Below are 14,410 nucleotides of genomic sequence, written 5' to 3'. Positions count from 1 at the left end.
ATTATAATAGGTTTAGAGGTTTATGTTAAAGTAGTTTGGCTGTAAAGCAAGGGACCTACCTACAGGCCACATCCTGTATGTTGAACTAAGATGCATCCGATGAAGTGAGCTGTAGCTCATGAAAGCTTATGCTCAAATAAATTTGTTAGTCTCTAAGGTGCCACAAGTCCTCCTTTTCTTTTTGCAAATACAGACTAACACAGTTGCTACTCTGAAACCATACATATGTCTGGGACTTTCACCTAGATCAGGAGTTCCCAAACTTGGTTTGTAGCTTGTTCAGGGTAATCCCCTGGTGGGCCACGAGACGCTTTGTTTACCTGAGGGTCCACAGGTACGGCCGCTCCCAGCTCCCAGTGGCCACGGTTCACCGTTCCCGGCCAATGGGAGCTGCGGGAAGAGGTAAACAAAGCATCTCGCTGTGGCTTGTTACCCTGAACAAGCCACAAACCAAATTTGGGAACCCCTGACCTAGATAGATAGTGATAAGTTAAGGTACAATGTCCATATATGGCTGTGGCCTTTAACGTAGCTAGATAAAGGATGCTTGAAGCAGGTTGGCACAAGGGGCTTTCCTAGTTCATACTCTCTGTAAACTTTACAAGTACACCACAAGCAAAGAACTGAAATAATCGGGAGGACAAAAATAATAAATATGAGAATGAGCTAATGTTATTAATATGTATGTATATGTCATCAATACATACAACATACCAGCCCATGCAGTAAGTGCACTTTTTTCAGCTTCTGAGTTGATTTATGGTGTAACCTCAAAGGGGTATGTCTACACTGCAATTAGACACCCATGGCTGGCCCAGCCAGTTAACTCAGGCTCGCAGGGCTCGGGCTAAAGAGCAGTTTAATTGCAGTGTAGACTTTTAGCCTCAGGCTCCAGCCCAAGCTGTGGGACCCTCCCACCTTGCAGGTTCTAGAGCTGGGGTCCAGCCCGAGCCAAATGTCTACACCACAATTAAACCGCACATTAGCCAAAGCCCAAGTTAGCTGGCACAGGCCAGCCACGGGTTTTTAATTGCAGTGTAGACATACCTAGATAAGCACTGTCCTTAACTGAAGCCTAACTTTAAGCAAGTGCTTAAGTCCCATTGAAGTCAACTGAAGATCACCTTAATCAGAGCCATAGAATGTATTGGAGTAGCCTAATAGTGACGTGACAAAGGCATGGATGATTGTAGCAAGATCCTCATTAGAAAGGAATGATCGCAACCTCCCAGCCAGATATAGGCGGATAATAACCCATCTGGGTCACAGCTGCTATACAGAATCACAGAAATGTAGGGCTCGAGATGTCATTGTGAAACCCTATACTTCGAAGCAGCACCCTTGGAACCCCCATATTCACCACTGTCTTATAATTAGGATATATTTTGTACACAGTATGCCTTGTGAGGTATAATTTTAAAAGTCTTGAGCTGTTGAACATTAATATCCTGTTGGACTGTATGTGCTGTCACTGTATGTGAAGTTATGAAGTTTTGCTATGTGTGTGTCACTGAAATATGTTGTGAGGTTGGGAACACCCACAACCAGCTTTTCAGGTACAACAATGGAGTAGCCAGACAACGGTGAATGTCAACCCCCATCAAGGAAAGAATCCACTATCCCATGTATACAGTGGAGACTTCTGAGAGAGCACATATGCAATGGAGACTGTTGACCAATGGGGGCTGACTGACCTCCCAAGTCACAGCATAGATCTTTCCAGCAAGCTGGAAGAAACTATAAAAGAGGGGAAGTGACATCATCACTTGGCTGCACTCCCCCCACAATGCAACACCTGGAAACACGTCTGGAGGACAAAGACCGAACTGCGGGAGGGTGATCTCAGGCTGGAAGGCAGTTCCAGCCTGTATACTGAGGATCTGTGCCCTGCTTGTACCATCTGTCAGGGTGAGACACTGCTTGATTCAAATCCTGTTTAGTTTGTAGAACTCAGACAACAAATTTATTTTTGTTTCTTGTAATCAACTTTGATTTCTATGCCTGCTACTTATAATCACTTAAAATTTATCTTTCTGTACTTAATAAATCTGTTTTATATTTTATCTAAAGTTTTGGTTGAAGTGCTTGAGAAATCTCAGCTCAGTTTACAAAGGCTAGCGTGTGTCCTCTCCACATCAAGGGAGGGACAGACTGAATAATTAACTTACAGGGGTCAGGCTTCTGACCAGGGCAAGATGGCACAGTTCTGGGGAGCAAGACTGGGGAGAATTGGCTGGAGCCTCCCTATTATTGGTTCATGAGTGGCTGGGAGAAGCATTCATTTAACTCAGTTGGGTGTGTCCCTGCCTGTGGATGTCTGTGTAGTGCTGTGCCTGCCAGAGATTTGAGGCTTGACAATAGCATCACAAAGTGAGAGGGATACCCCAGGTTGGTGGGACAGAGGGCTCAGTGGTTCAAGAGTCCAGGTTGCACCCAGGGACCCCATCACAGTAATCTAGTCTATCCCCTCCACACTCAGGCAGGACCAAGACAAACCATCCCTGACAGGTATTTGTCTGGCCTGTTCTTAAAAACCTCTACTGGTGAGGATTCCACAACTTTATTAGGTAACATCTGAAGACAGTTATTGGGTTCCCCTTGATATATGATCATTTAAAAGCAGCCGGGACTCTAACAGCACCCTCAAGTTGCAAATTAGAGTACCCAACCGTGCACATGTGCTTTCAGCAGTAGTACAGTCTAAAATGAGAGATTATCCCATGTAAGGGGCAAATAGAGGATGAGATTTAAAGATTCACAAATGTATCTTATAGTCTGTTGAATCTTGGATATCTATCCCCACAGCAGTAAATGAAAATAGAAAGTACCTGCTGAAAAAGGCATGAAAGCCTCTTTCTTTACAAACTTTCCTTGGGAGTCAAGAAAATGCTCAGGATTGAATTTATCTGGTTTCTTCCACTGAGATTCATCCTGCAGTACAGAGGCCAGTAAGGGGATGATGTAAGTTCCCTGTAAATCAAGTCAATGGAGTTATTCTATAGGTCAATATGGTCTCTTGACTAAAGCTCGGTATAAGCATTTCATAGAATATCAGGGTTGGAAGGGACCTCAGGAGATCATCTAGTCCCCCACTCAAAGCAGGACCAATCCCCAATCTTTGCCCCAGATCCCTAAATGGCCCCCTCAAGGACTGAGCTCACAACCTTGGGTTTAGCAGGTCAATGCTCAAACCACTGAGCTATCCCTCCCCCCTCTTACTGTTTAAGCTATAGTAAGTGAATGATGCTATTGCAAATACTGCCATGGGACTTCCAATGAGATTCAACATTAAACAAAGTACCAGGACTTAAAAGGGCCAATCATTTGAACCAGGACTTTAACGATGTCGCAGATCACAAGAAAAGCAATACCACAAACTGTTCACCTTTGGAATAAAGTAGCCTTTAAGAGTAACATCCTCAGTAGTTTCATGAGGCAAGTTCATGGGCAGGATATTAGCGAACCTCTGAATTTCATGGACAACTGCATCCGTATACGGCATTTTAGTTCGATGTTCAATTCGTGGCTGGGCTGATCCTATAACTCTTGCAATCTCTTCTTGGACTTTGCCTGAGAAAATACAATAGAGATCAGAATTCATTTATTATAATAAATGCTGTGCATTGTGGCTTTGAGAGGTGCACAAGCTCATGTTAAAGTGATATTGTAAGCTCTCCAAAATCTGTGTCTCTTTCCAGAAATAACGGGGTGCTGATAATATTAGAGCTTATAAACATTTGCTCGTCAATATCAAAACTAAATAGAGAACTTCCAGAAACACACAGGTAACCTATCCTATTACTTGGCCTGCCAAATAATAATATACAGTCATTTCAACTACAGCTGGTCGTAGAAACTTTGATGGAACATATTTGCTTGAACATGCCCTTCTGTTAAAACTGAAATGCTTCATGAAATCGTGTCAAGTCTGCTGAAATTTTGTTCTGGAGGAAAACTGGGGAAAAGTAAGTTCTGGCAATGTCAAAAATGTCCCATTTTAAACATTTTTGCAATGAAATATTTTGATTCTTTCTCTCTGAAACAACTTTTTGTCTAGACATTTTAATTTTTATTGTATTACATTACGTATTTTATTTGATAATATAATACAAAATTAAAATGTCAACTTTTGACATGAAACATTTTGATTTTGTTGAAACAAAATATTTCAATTGCCCCCAAACTTTTTTTTTTTTTTTTTTTTTAATTTTCCCCTGTGGGGAAATCTCAAAAGCCTTCATGAAATGGAACTTCCATCTTTGCACAGTTCTATTTTTAACCATCAGAGCACTTACAAACATTAACTAGTTAACTTCCCAACAATCCCGAGATGCATGAGTACTATTATCCTCATTTTTACAGAGACTGGCAAGGCCACAATCAGTTCAGCATTCAGGAGTTCCTGGCACCCAGGCTTGCATCAGACCACTAGATCATGCTCTTCTGTACTTAATCAAATAGGCTGTGGGCCACTGTGACCTATGATTAATACAGGATTTTATTTCAAACAGTTTTCAATGTCTTTGCAACTGAGGCTTCCCTGTTGACTCTGTCAATTTCATGCACAAAGGATTTTTCCTGTGGTGCCCTGAAGCAGCCTTCAGGCAAGAAGCCACCAAATAGAAATGAGTTAGGGGAAGCAACTGCAAAAGCATAAAAGTAAAACAAGCAACAACAAAAAACCTTGCTTTATTATTGAACCAGACTCTGGGTCCTTCAGTACATATGTGACCAGAGTTTGACCTCGCCTCATTGTAATCAGGAATAACTCCACTGAGACCAGTTGAGCTGTAGTGATGTAAATGAGAGCTGGTGGTATGTGGTCTATATATGCAAGGCATGCCCGACTTACTGTGTGCTGCCCAGCTGGCAGGATGAATCTGGCTTGTGGGACAATTCTGTCCAGCCTGCATGGAGGATTCTACTTTGTAGAACAAACCTCTGCACAGTGTGACCTCACGTGTGCCTTGTATCAGGTAACGCTGCATGGAGTACACCATTTTGACCAGAAGAGAGGCCTGTGGAAGCTCAAAAGCTTGTCACTCTCACCTACAGAAGTTGGTTCAATGAAAGATATTACCTCACCCACCTTGTCTCTCGAAGGCATACAAGCAAGCTGTTGCATGGCTTACTAAAACTAGCTCAACACATGACAGGTGAGATCAGTTCCTTTGTATCTTGTATTATTTTGTCTGTCTATTGAGACTGGAAGTTCCTTGGGGGCATGGACTCTGTCTTCTGTTTTGTACAGTGATGAACATACCGCTGGGATTTAACAAGTAATTAGAGCTGGATAGAATATGGGGAACCACCAAAGATATGTTCAAAAAAGCTGTGTCTATTTTTTGTGGGGGCGAAGAAGGCAAAATTTTATTTTCCTTAAAATTTTCTCACCATCCCTAATTATAATAATTATCTGTGGAAAGATCTTGGAGGGTCTTCAAGTTTGGAGGAAGACAGAAACTTAGGGTCATATTCTGCTGTTGTATTAAGTTAGATGGAATATGTGAGCCCAAAGAGCTAAGGATGTTAAGGTGACCCTGTCACGGTCCAATATTAAAGAGTGTTAAGCAAGGTTTGGAGTTTGGAATATAGAGACCTTGGCCTGCCTAGTACCATGGCAAGCACATTAGGAAATTCATGTCAATGGTTAAAAGTGTATTGATGGAAATGTACAAAAGGGAAAGAATCAAAACAAGGCAAAAACCACTGCAACTGAAATGGAGTGATTATGCAAAACAAACAATGAAAATCTGTAGTCTTTTTTTTTTTTTTTTTTAATTTTTGAGAGGGTGAATACTGGTTAAAATTTCTTATTCTATCAAACAGTCCTTCTTGGTGGGGACAAATGGATTATTTCTGTTTAATTTTAAGTCAGGAATACATTCGCTTTCCTGCTTTTGACAAAACACATAGAAACAGAAGGGAGAGAAGAGATAAGATAGGTCAGATCGGGGAAATACAGCTTTTGTTGATGTTTTCAGAATACAGGGCAGCGGGTCAGTCACAGACAGATTGGGCCATGACAGTTGCTGCTCTGGACCCCAGCTTTCTTCCCTGGCCAAGAATATCATCCAGTTGGTCGGCTCAGGTCCCTCTGCTTCACTGGTCCTTAGGCCAACCAGAGCTGGATGGGTTGTCTCACCAGGTCATGTTGGTGCAGTACAATGCAATTGATTTCAGGATCAGGTGGAAAGCTGAGACACACACACACATGACAGGAGGAAGATTGTGGGGGATGGAAAGAGATGCACGAGGGAAGGGAAGATCGAACAAGATCTCACATGTATCAGGTTGGGTCCTTACTGGGGCAGTGATGATGGCCAAGCATCCCTACTGGAGAAATAAAGTCTGAGTGTTATGGTAAAAATCCTTCTGCTGCAACCGCGGTGGTTGTAGAAGTTCCTTGTTTAATTTCCCAAGCATCTTTTTAAGGTCCACCCCAAAAGAGTGGTGGGTAGAACGGTCCATCCTCTCATTATTTTGTGCACCAGTTAGGCCTAATTTCCAAAGTAACAATTTTGATCCATTGATTTCTGGTTCCCTTTTCCTCTTGTTTACTAGTCATGCTCATAACAATATCCACTAGAGACCTCCTCCCCCTCCTCCTGTTTAAATTAATTCCATTTGTCTCCTTCTTAAATCTTTTCTTAAAAAATTTCATATAACTTGTCATTGTGACAATTCATGGCCCTTCACCCACTTTCCATGGGTTAGGCTCACAATTCAAGTAGGTCTGCATGGTCTCAATTATTACAACTGTGTTCACAGTTATCACCATTTAAATTCTGCTCTGAATTGTTCTGCTTATCAAGAGCAAAATTCTAGTGTAAGTCTGGAGCAATTCTAATGAGTAGAATGGAATTGCTCCAGGTTTACATAGGCATAACTGAGATCAGAATCTGGCTCTAAGGAAATAAAAGCATAACCCACTGGTAAGTGGGTGTTCCATGTTCCACTCTGTGCCTGATCTACTGAGGATATGGGTCTGTTACAGCTCTCTGCTGTCAAGCAAGACTCTTTCACTCAAAAGCTGTAGCCATTTATGCTGTTAGCTCCCCAGGTTTCCTGTTCAACCCTCCCGTGCCAGCCAAGCTAGCAGCTGTCACAAAATCACTTACTCTGAATTTGGGGGTATTTCATCATTAGCAGAAGTCCCCAGCGCAGCGTGGTGGAAGTGGTCTCCATGCCAGCAGCAAACAAGTTGTTCACAAGGCTTATTAAGTTGTCATTATGGAAATATCCATTGGTATTACTTTTCTCCTGAAAAAACCCCCAAAAAGATTAACACACAAAGAACTCCAGTGGGCAGTTATAACATGGAGAGCTAAAACATATTTATTGAATAATAAAGTATATAGTAAAAAATAAATGTAAAAAAACCAAGAGGGCTTTGATCAGATGCCCTCAGAAACATATAGGTATCTTCTCTACTAAGGATCAGTCCTGAAAAGTGCTGAGCACTCTGGATCCAATTCACCACAGCACCTAAGCATGTGCTTAACTTTAAGCACAAGGGTACAGCCACTGATGCCAGGAATCAGGAATATGCTTAAAGTTAAGCATGTTTTAAGTGTTTCACTGGATCGCAGTTAGAGTGCTCAGCACCTTCCACAATCAAGCTCATAGAGAAGTGTATTTTTCCTATGCAGCCACAACCAGCCTGAGTGCCACAGGCTTAGGAAGCTAACATGCTGAATACAGTTCAATCGATGGTCTTCCAGACCTAACTGAGTCAGCTCAGGACAATTACTCCATATGTGATTGAGTCCAAACTCAGAGACACACATGTGCAGCTTGCCATCTTGCACAATCAACCATCTGTACTCATGCATCTAAACAAACAATGGAGATCAGGACAGGTGATTATTGTAACACTATGATGGTGAAATATTCTGCACTGAATTAGTCCTGGCCAGTAAAGGATACATATGCAAAGCCTACTGGGCACTGATTCTGCTCTTCTTGATGTCAGTTGTATCTGTTCTAGAGGCTTCAGTGGCAATGCGAATGGACTCTTAATAACATTAATACCTATTTCATAAACAATCATTAGTAGATCTCAAAGTGCTTATAATGGAGGCAAATGTCATTATGCCCATTTTATAGATAGGGAGATGGAGGCACAGAGAAGCTAAATGACTTATCCAAGGTCACCCAGGAGATGAGCGGCAGAGCCAGCAATCATCCAAGTCCCACTCCATTGCTTGACCCATTAAGCCATAATCACGCCCTATTCTTTTTGCTCTTTTTATACTTGATCATTATTTGTAGTTCATTCTCTCATTCTTTTGTGATGCACATGAATTGTACACACGTCTGGGCAGCTGGGAAATAATCCAGCAACAAACAAAAAAAATCCACAGGGAATTCGGTTCCTTTTGACCAAGCATACCAACCTTTCTGCAAATATTTGAGATACTGACATTTCCTGGCAAGACTATTCATAGAAAATGCATTTCAATGTGGCCTGCTTGCCCCTCTACCCAAGGAAACACCCCTCTCTGCATCCCTCCACTGGCTTCCCCTTCTGATTGCTTCCAATAGACAATCATAGAAATGCAGAGTCAGAAGGGACCTCAAGAGTCATCTAGTGCATTGCCTCATGGTGAGGCAAGATTAAGTATACCTAGACCATCCATGACAGGTGTTTGTCTAACTGAGTTCTTAAAAACCACCAATGACAGGGATTCCATACATAGGCGCCAACTCTGTGGGGGCTGGAGCACCCATGCGGAAAAGAAGGTGGGTGCTGAGCAGCTCTCCCCCGGGCCAGTGGGCCCTGCCGATCAGTGCCTCCCCATCCTCTTGCTCTCCTCTAGACTGTCTCCATTCTGTTCACATCTGGTGCCCAAAACTGGACACAGTGCTCCTACTGATGCCTCACCAGTGCTGAGCAGAGCTGGACAATTATCACTTGCTTCTTACATTAACTCCTGTTAATACATCCCAGAATGACATCTGCCTTTTTTTCAACTGCATCACAGTGTTGACTTACAGTCAATGTGTGATCCACTATAACCCCCAAATCCTTTTCTGCAGAACTGTTGCCTACTCAGTGATTCTTCATTTTGTGTTTTTGCTTTTGATTTTTTCTTCCTAAATGCAGATTTTGTCCTTATTGAATTTCATCTTATTGATTTTGGACCAGTTTTCAAATTTATCAGGTCTTCACTTTCAAGGCCCTTCACCACCAGTTCCCACCCTGCCTATCATCTCTCATTCACTATTAAGATGTCGAGTCCTGGCTTCAACTGACTAATGACACCAGCCTCCATTGCCCAGGTGTTATAGTTTCAAACACACGCTCTAGTGTTTTCATAGAATCATAGGACTGGAAGGGACCTCGAGAGGTCATCTAGTCCAGTCCCCTGCACTCAAGGCAGGACTAAGTATTATTTTGACTATCCCTGACAGGTGTTTGTCTAACTGGCTCTTAAAAATCTCCAGTGATGGAGATTCCACAACTTCCCTAGGCAATTTATTCCAGTGCTTAACCACCCTGACAGTTAGGAAATTTTTCCTAATGTCCAACCTGTAGCAGAGTGATGACTCACCGGCGTGGCGTCTCCTGCTGGTCGTCTTGGGAATTAGCTCAATGCCAGCTCTGGAGCGGCCTCTGCTGGCCGGTATCTCACCTGCTTGAGGCCCCATGTCCCTCCCGGACCCCAGTGCCCCTTTACCTCGGGGTTCTACGCCAGCAGTACCCCCACTCTGGGTCTCTCAGAAACCCCCAACCCTCTAAACCCACCTTGCCTCAGTGGCTACTGCCAGTCATCATCTAACCCCTACACTCACTGCAGTGTAATGGCCACTCATCATTGGCAAGGGGTTAGGACCAGCTTCCTCTGCCTATCCCCTGGCTACACCTTTGCAGCCCCAGTACCTCTGTAGGTCTTCACCAAGGCCTCAGTCTGGGGGTTTACCAGGCTAGATTGGCACTATATCTGCCCTTTTCCAGTCTTCTGGAATCTCTCCCGTCTTCCATGACTTTTCAAAGATAATCACTAATGGCTCAGATATCTCCTCAGTCAGCTCTTTTTTCCAATGCTGCCCCAAACAATTGGAAGGAGCTCCCCACAAGCATCTCTGAAACTAACACATTGTCCTTCTTTAAATCCCTCCTTAAAACTCTCTTTTGCTGTGATGCCTACAGAAAGCTTGACAGCAGTTAGGCCACTGATCTACCGAGACCATGGCCTATCATGCTGACCAATATTGTCTCACTGTTTCCCTGTGCTTCCCCATGTCCACATTGCCTCACATTTCCATATCCATCTGTTATCTCTTGTCTTATTCTTAGACTGTAAATTCTCTGGTACAGGGACTGTCTATTTACTCTGTCTTTTGTACTCTGCCTAGCGCAATGGAGTCCTGGCCCATAACTAGGGCTCCTAAGTGCTATTGTAATAATAAAATAGTAATAGAAGAAATACTATGTGACTAATCTGGCCAATCACAAGTAACCAAAACAATTAGAAGTTTGAATCTTTCTGGATTCTCCAAGTAAACATTTGGAAAGACATTTGTCAAGCAAATTCAAACCATGAATACATTTGAGGAAATTGCAATTAACTGAGGGATATTCAACTAGCAATGAAAGAGATTTTGATCCCTGGTTGCTGCAAGAATTGCATAGGTACACCTCCTGAACTACTGAAGCCAGTGGGACTCCATGCTGGTCAAGTGTTCCACTCATGCAATTCTTATTGCAAAGTTGGGGCCAAAATTTGTTGTATACATTAGTCATAGCAAGCTCTTTGCTCAACTCTGCTAGTTTGGTAGGTGCATACTTTACCAATGCTAAATTTCCATGCAAATTTGTTTTTAAATATAAAATATGACAAGGAAACATACAAGTCTGCAGCAATCATAATTACCTCTTGCTGTCTTACAAGGAATGCATCAATAAAACTTCTCTGATCATTTTTGTCCAGTTCTTTGAGGCGTTCTATGAAAGTAAGCCGTATAAAAGAATGCAATTCACTTGTGTTGTGCAAAAGAATCTTGTAATTCCTGAGTAGAAATCCAAGGGCTGGGCACATGTTATATAACTGAAAGAATTTAAGACGGCAGAGTAAGCAAAAATAAGTAATGAGAATACTTAACACTTACTATAGCACTTATCTGCCAAAGATCTAAAAAGAATTGATAAAAGCAAGTGACTGTCGTTATGCCCATTTTGCAGATAAGGAAATTGAGGCACAGGAAGATTATATGCTGTGCTTGGGGGTACGAGCAGCTAACAAGCCACATATCCTCAGGGGCCCCGCCTGTCTTGAGGCACAGGATGGGGCAAGAATTCCGAGGCTGCTGTACATCCTGGGTCTTTCACCTTTGGCATTGTGCCACCCAGCAATCATGAATTTTCTATCACTTGAACATGTATCCCAGAAGGTAGATTAAGTAGTGGCATTTTGTATATATTGTAACAATCTGGACAGTGTGTATGTGTAACTACTGCCCTCCACTGGATGGAATCAGAACTGCTCAACTGTATCTCAGAGGCTCTATATTGCTAACTAGAGCTTGTCAAAAAAAACCTTGAAATGTCAAATTTGTACAGAAAAAAACACAAGTAAATGATTTTTTTTTCAAAAGTCTCATTTCATTTTTCAACAGCTCTACTGCTAATACAGATTCTCTTTTAAATTCAGTAGTGACGGAAGGGAGAGCTGAAACGGAATAAATGTTATGAATCCTGTAGGAGAATCCATGAATACTGACTTGTATACTAGTTATTTAGATGGACTGTATAACACACATTAGTGTAGGGGAATGTTTGTTATAAACTATAATGCGTGAATTCAATAGGGGCTATAGGAAGGACAAACAAGGAAGCCACACAATGGCATCTGAGATAAGAACAGTCTAGTACAGACTTAAGGGACAATGGCCCAAACTGCTGGCTTCAAGAATATTGCCTCCTTCCTCAGGCCTTGTTCTGCTGGGATGGGAGCTGGGAGACACTAAACACTTAAAAGGCCTCTAAGAAGCGTGGGATTTCACCTTCCTTGGCAGCCGAGAATCACCTTTTAGGATCAATTGGGCATGTCCTACCTCATCATTTCCACGCCACAGCAGGTGCCTCAGGCATTGGTGTCTCCTGTTCTCTGCCTGTGATACACAACAGTTTAGTCTCCTCGGGACTGAAATGCTTTAGTCCAGTGGTTCTCAACCTATTTACCATTGTGGGTCACAAATGCAGCTCTCTATGTGTTATGTGGGCTGCATCCACACAATAGATATCCTACCTGTACGGTCCTGAGGGTGTCACATAGGCTGCAGCTGCATGCTGATTGGGCCACAAGTGGCCCGTGGGCCGAGAACCACTGCTTTAGTCTAACCCAAGTTATTGGGCTCAACACAGTGGTAACTGGGTGAAATTTAATGTTCTGTGATATGCTGGAGGTCAGACTAGATAGTTTTATGGTCCTTCTGGCTTTAAGCTCTCTGAATCTCTGATGAGGTAGGGGGTGGTCAGTCACCAGGGGCTGTCCAGGGGGTCACTAGTCTAAGGCGGCAGGCTGATACTGACAGGTTCTGTGGAAGAGTCTGAAGGAGTTGGGCCCAGGGCATGGACAGCCTTAGGGAAGAATTAGACATGCATACAGGAGACTTTTCAACATTACTTTATAGTGCAGAATGTTGGGGAATGACAAAGTATGACACATGTCCCAGTTGTCTTCATTCCATCTAACCTGCCTCAGAAAAATCCTCCGTATCTTTCGGCCCCGAACAATCTCAAACCAGGATCTATTCACACAGTGCAGCCAAGAAGATATGAGCAAGAGGCGTTGGAGATGGATTGGCCATGTGCTTTGGATGGAAACTGACTCCATCACCAGAGTAGCAATAAGATGGACACCTGAAGGCAAGCGAAAACGAGGCTGCCCGAAAACAACATGACGAAGAGCTGTGGAAGCCGAGCTGAAAAAAAAAGCCGAGCTGGGGCACAGCTGGGGAACCACTGAAAGACTTGCCAGAAAGAGACAGGAATGGAGGAGCTTCGTCACTGTCCTAAACATTTGTTTTTAAGATTGTTTTTTTCTCTGAATTGCTTTTTGTTCTAAATAAATAATACTTTCTCCTAAGGAGGCTTTTTGGTTTCTAATTACTACTGTCATTGTCCCGGAGGGAACAGAACAGCAGGGTACAGACATAGGCCAGGAGGGACACCAGATCATCTAGTCTGATCTTCTAAACATGGGAGGCCACTATAAACCCCAGCCAGTTACCCCTTATTGAGCCCAATAACCTGGATGAGACTAAATTATTGTGTGCCACAAGCAGAGATGTTTTGACAATTTTTAGAAAGGGTGAATGGGGTGACTCGGATAATTGACATTGATCTCAGGTAAGATAGTGGACCAGCTGATGTGGGACTTGATTAATAAAGAATTAAAGGAGGGTAGTGTAATTAATGGAAATCAGCATGCACTTATGGAAAACAGATTCTGTGAAATGAACTTGATTTTTTTTAATGAGATTACAAATTTGGTTGATAAAGATAATAGTAATAAACTTAGACTTCTATAAGGCCTTTGATTTGGTACAGCGCAACATTGTAATAAAAAATCTAGAAAGATATAGAATTATCATGGCACACATTAGACGGATTAAAACTGCCTAATGGAGTGGTCCCCAAATGTATTTGTAAATTGGGAATTGTCATCAAGCAGGTGTGCTTCCAGTGGCGTTCTGCAGGGATCGGTTCTTGGCCCTACACTATTTAACATTGTTATCAGTGGCCTGGAAGAAAACATAAAATCACCACAGATAAAATTTGCAGATGACACAAAAACTGGGGGAATGGTAAATAATGAAGAGGTCAGAGTGATTTGTATTGCTTGGTAAACTGGGCGCAAGCAAGTGCTTTGCGTTTTAGCAGAGTTGTCCCTAGGGGATTTGGGGAGCCCTGCGGGTTCGCGCAATTGGCCAGTGCCACATGGGCAGTGTGTGGACCGCTGGCTGGGGGAGCCTACCCCCAGCCCCGCCCCTTCCACCTGAGGAAGAGCTTTTGCTTCTGTTCCAGGCCTCAAACCGCCCTAGGTACAGCCCTGCATTTTAGTATGGCTAAATGTAAATGTATACCTCTAGGAACAAAGAATGTAGGTCATACTTACATGATAAGGGACTCTCTCCTGGGAAGCAGTGACTCTAACAAAGATTTGGGGGTGGGGGTGGAGAATCAGCTGAACATTAGCTCCCATTGTGATGCTGTGGCCAAAAGAGCTAATATAATCCTGGGAATCCTGGGCATAAACAGGGGAATATCAAGTAGGAGTAGAGAGATTATTTACCTTTATAATTGGCATTGGTATGACCACTACTGGAATACTGGGTCCAGTTCTGGTTTCACAATTCAAGAAGGATGTTGAAAAATTGGAGAGATTTCAGGGAAGATCCA

General features: G+C 42.8%; 1 protein-coding gene across 4 annotated transcripts in view; it reads right to left on the bottom strand.

Annotated features, from left to right (window-relative positions):
• Nucleotides 1-14,410, bottom strand: part of LOC144262519 (cytochrome P450 2K4-like) — a 45,597-nt gene that overhangs the window by 11,998 nt on the left and 19,189 nt on the right. For 3 of the 4 annotated variants that reach the window (XM_077812384.1, XM_077812383.1, XM_077812386.1), the window contains exons 5-8: nt 10,881-11,054; nt 7,122-7,263; nt 3,386-3,570; nt 2,829-2,970 (exon numbers count right to left, since the gene is read on the bottom strand). In XM_077812384.1, coding sequence (XP_077668510.1) covers nt 2,829-2,970; nt 3,386-3,570; nt 7,122-7,263; nt 10,881-11,054 — 643 coding nt within the window. The remainder of the gene's footprint in view (nt 1-2,828; nt 2,971-3,385; nt 3,571-7,121; nt 7,264-10,880; nt 11,055-14,410) is intronic. The other variant, XM_077812385.1, reaches the window with a different exon arrangement.

This window comes from Eretmochelys imbricata, chromosome 3, assembly GCF_965152235.1.
Source record: "Eretmochelys imbricata isolate rEreImb1 chromosome 3, rEreImb1.hap1, whole genome shotgun sequence".
Classification (NCBI taxonomy): Eukaryota; Metazoa; Chordata; order Testudines; family Cheloniidae; genus Eretmochelys; species Eretmochelys imbricata.
This window is presented reverse-complemented; position numbering and strand designations above follow the sequence as displayed.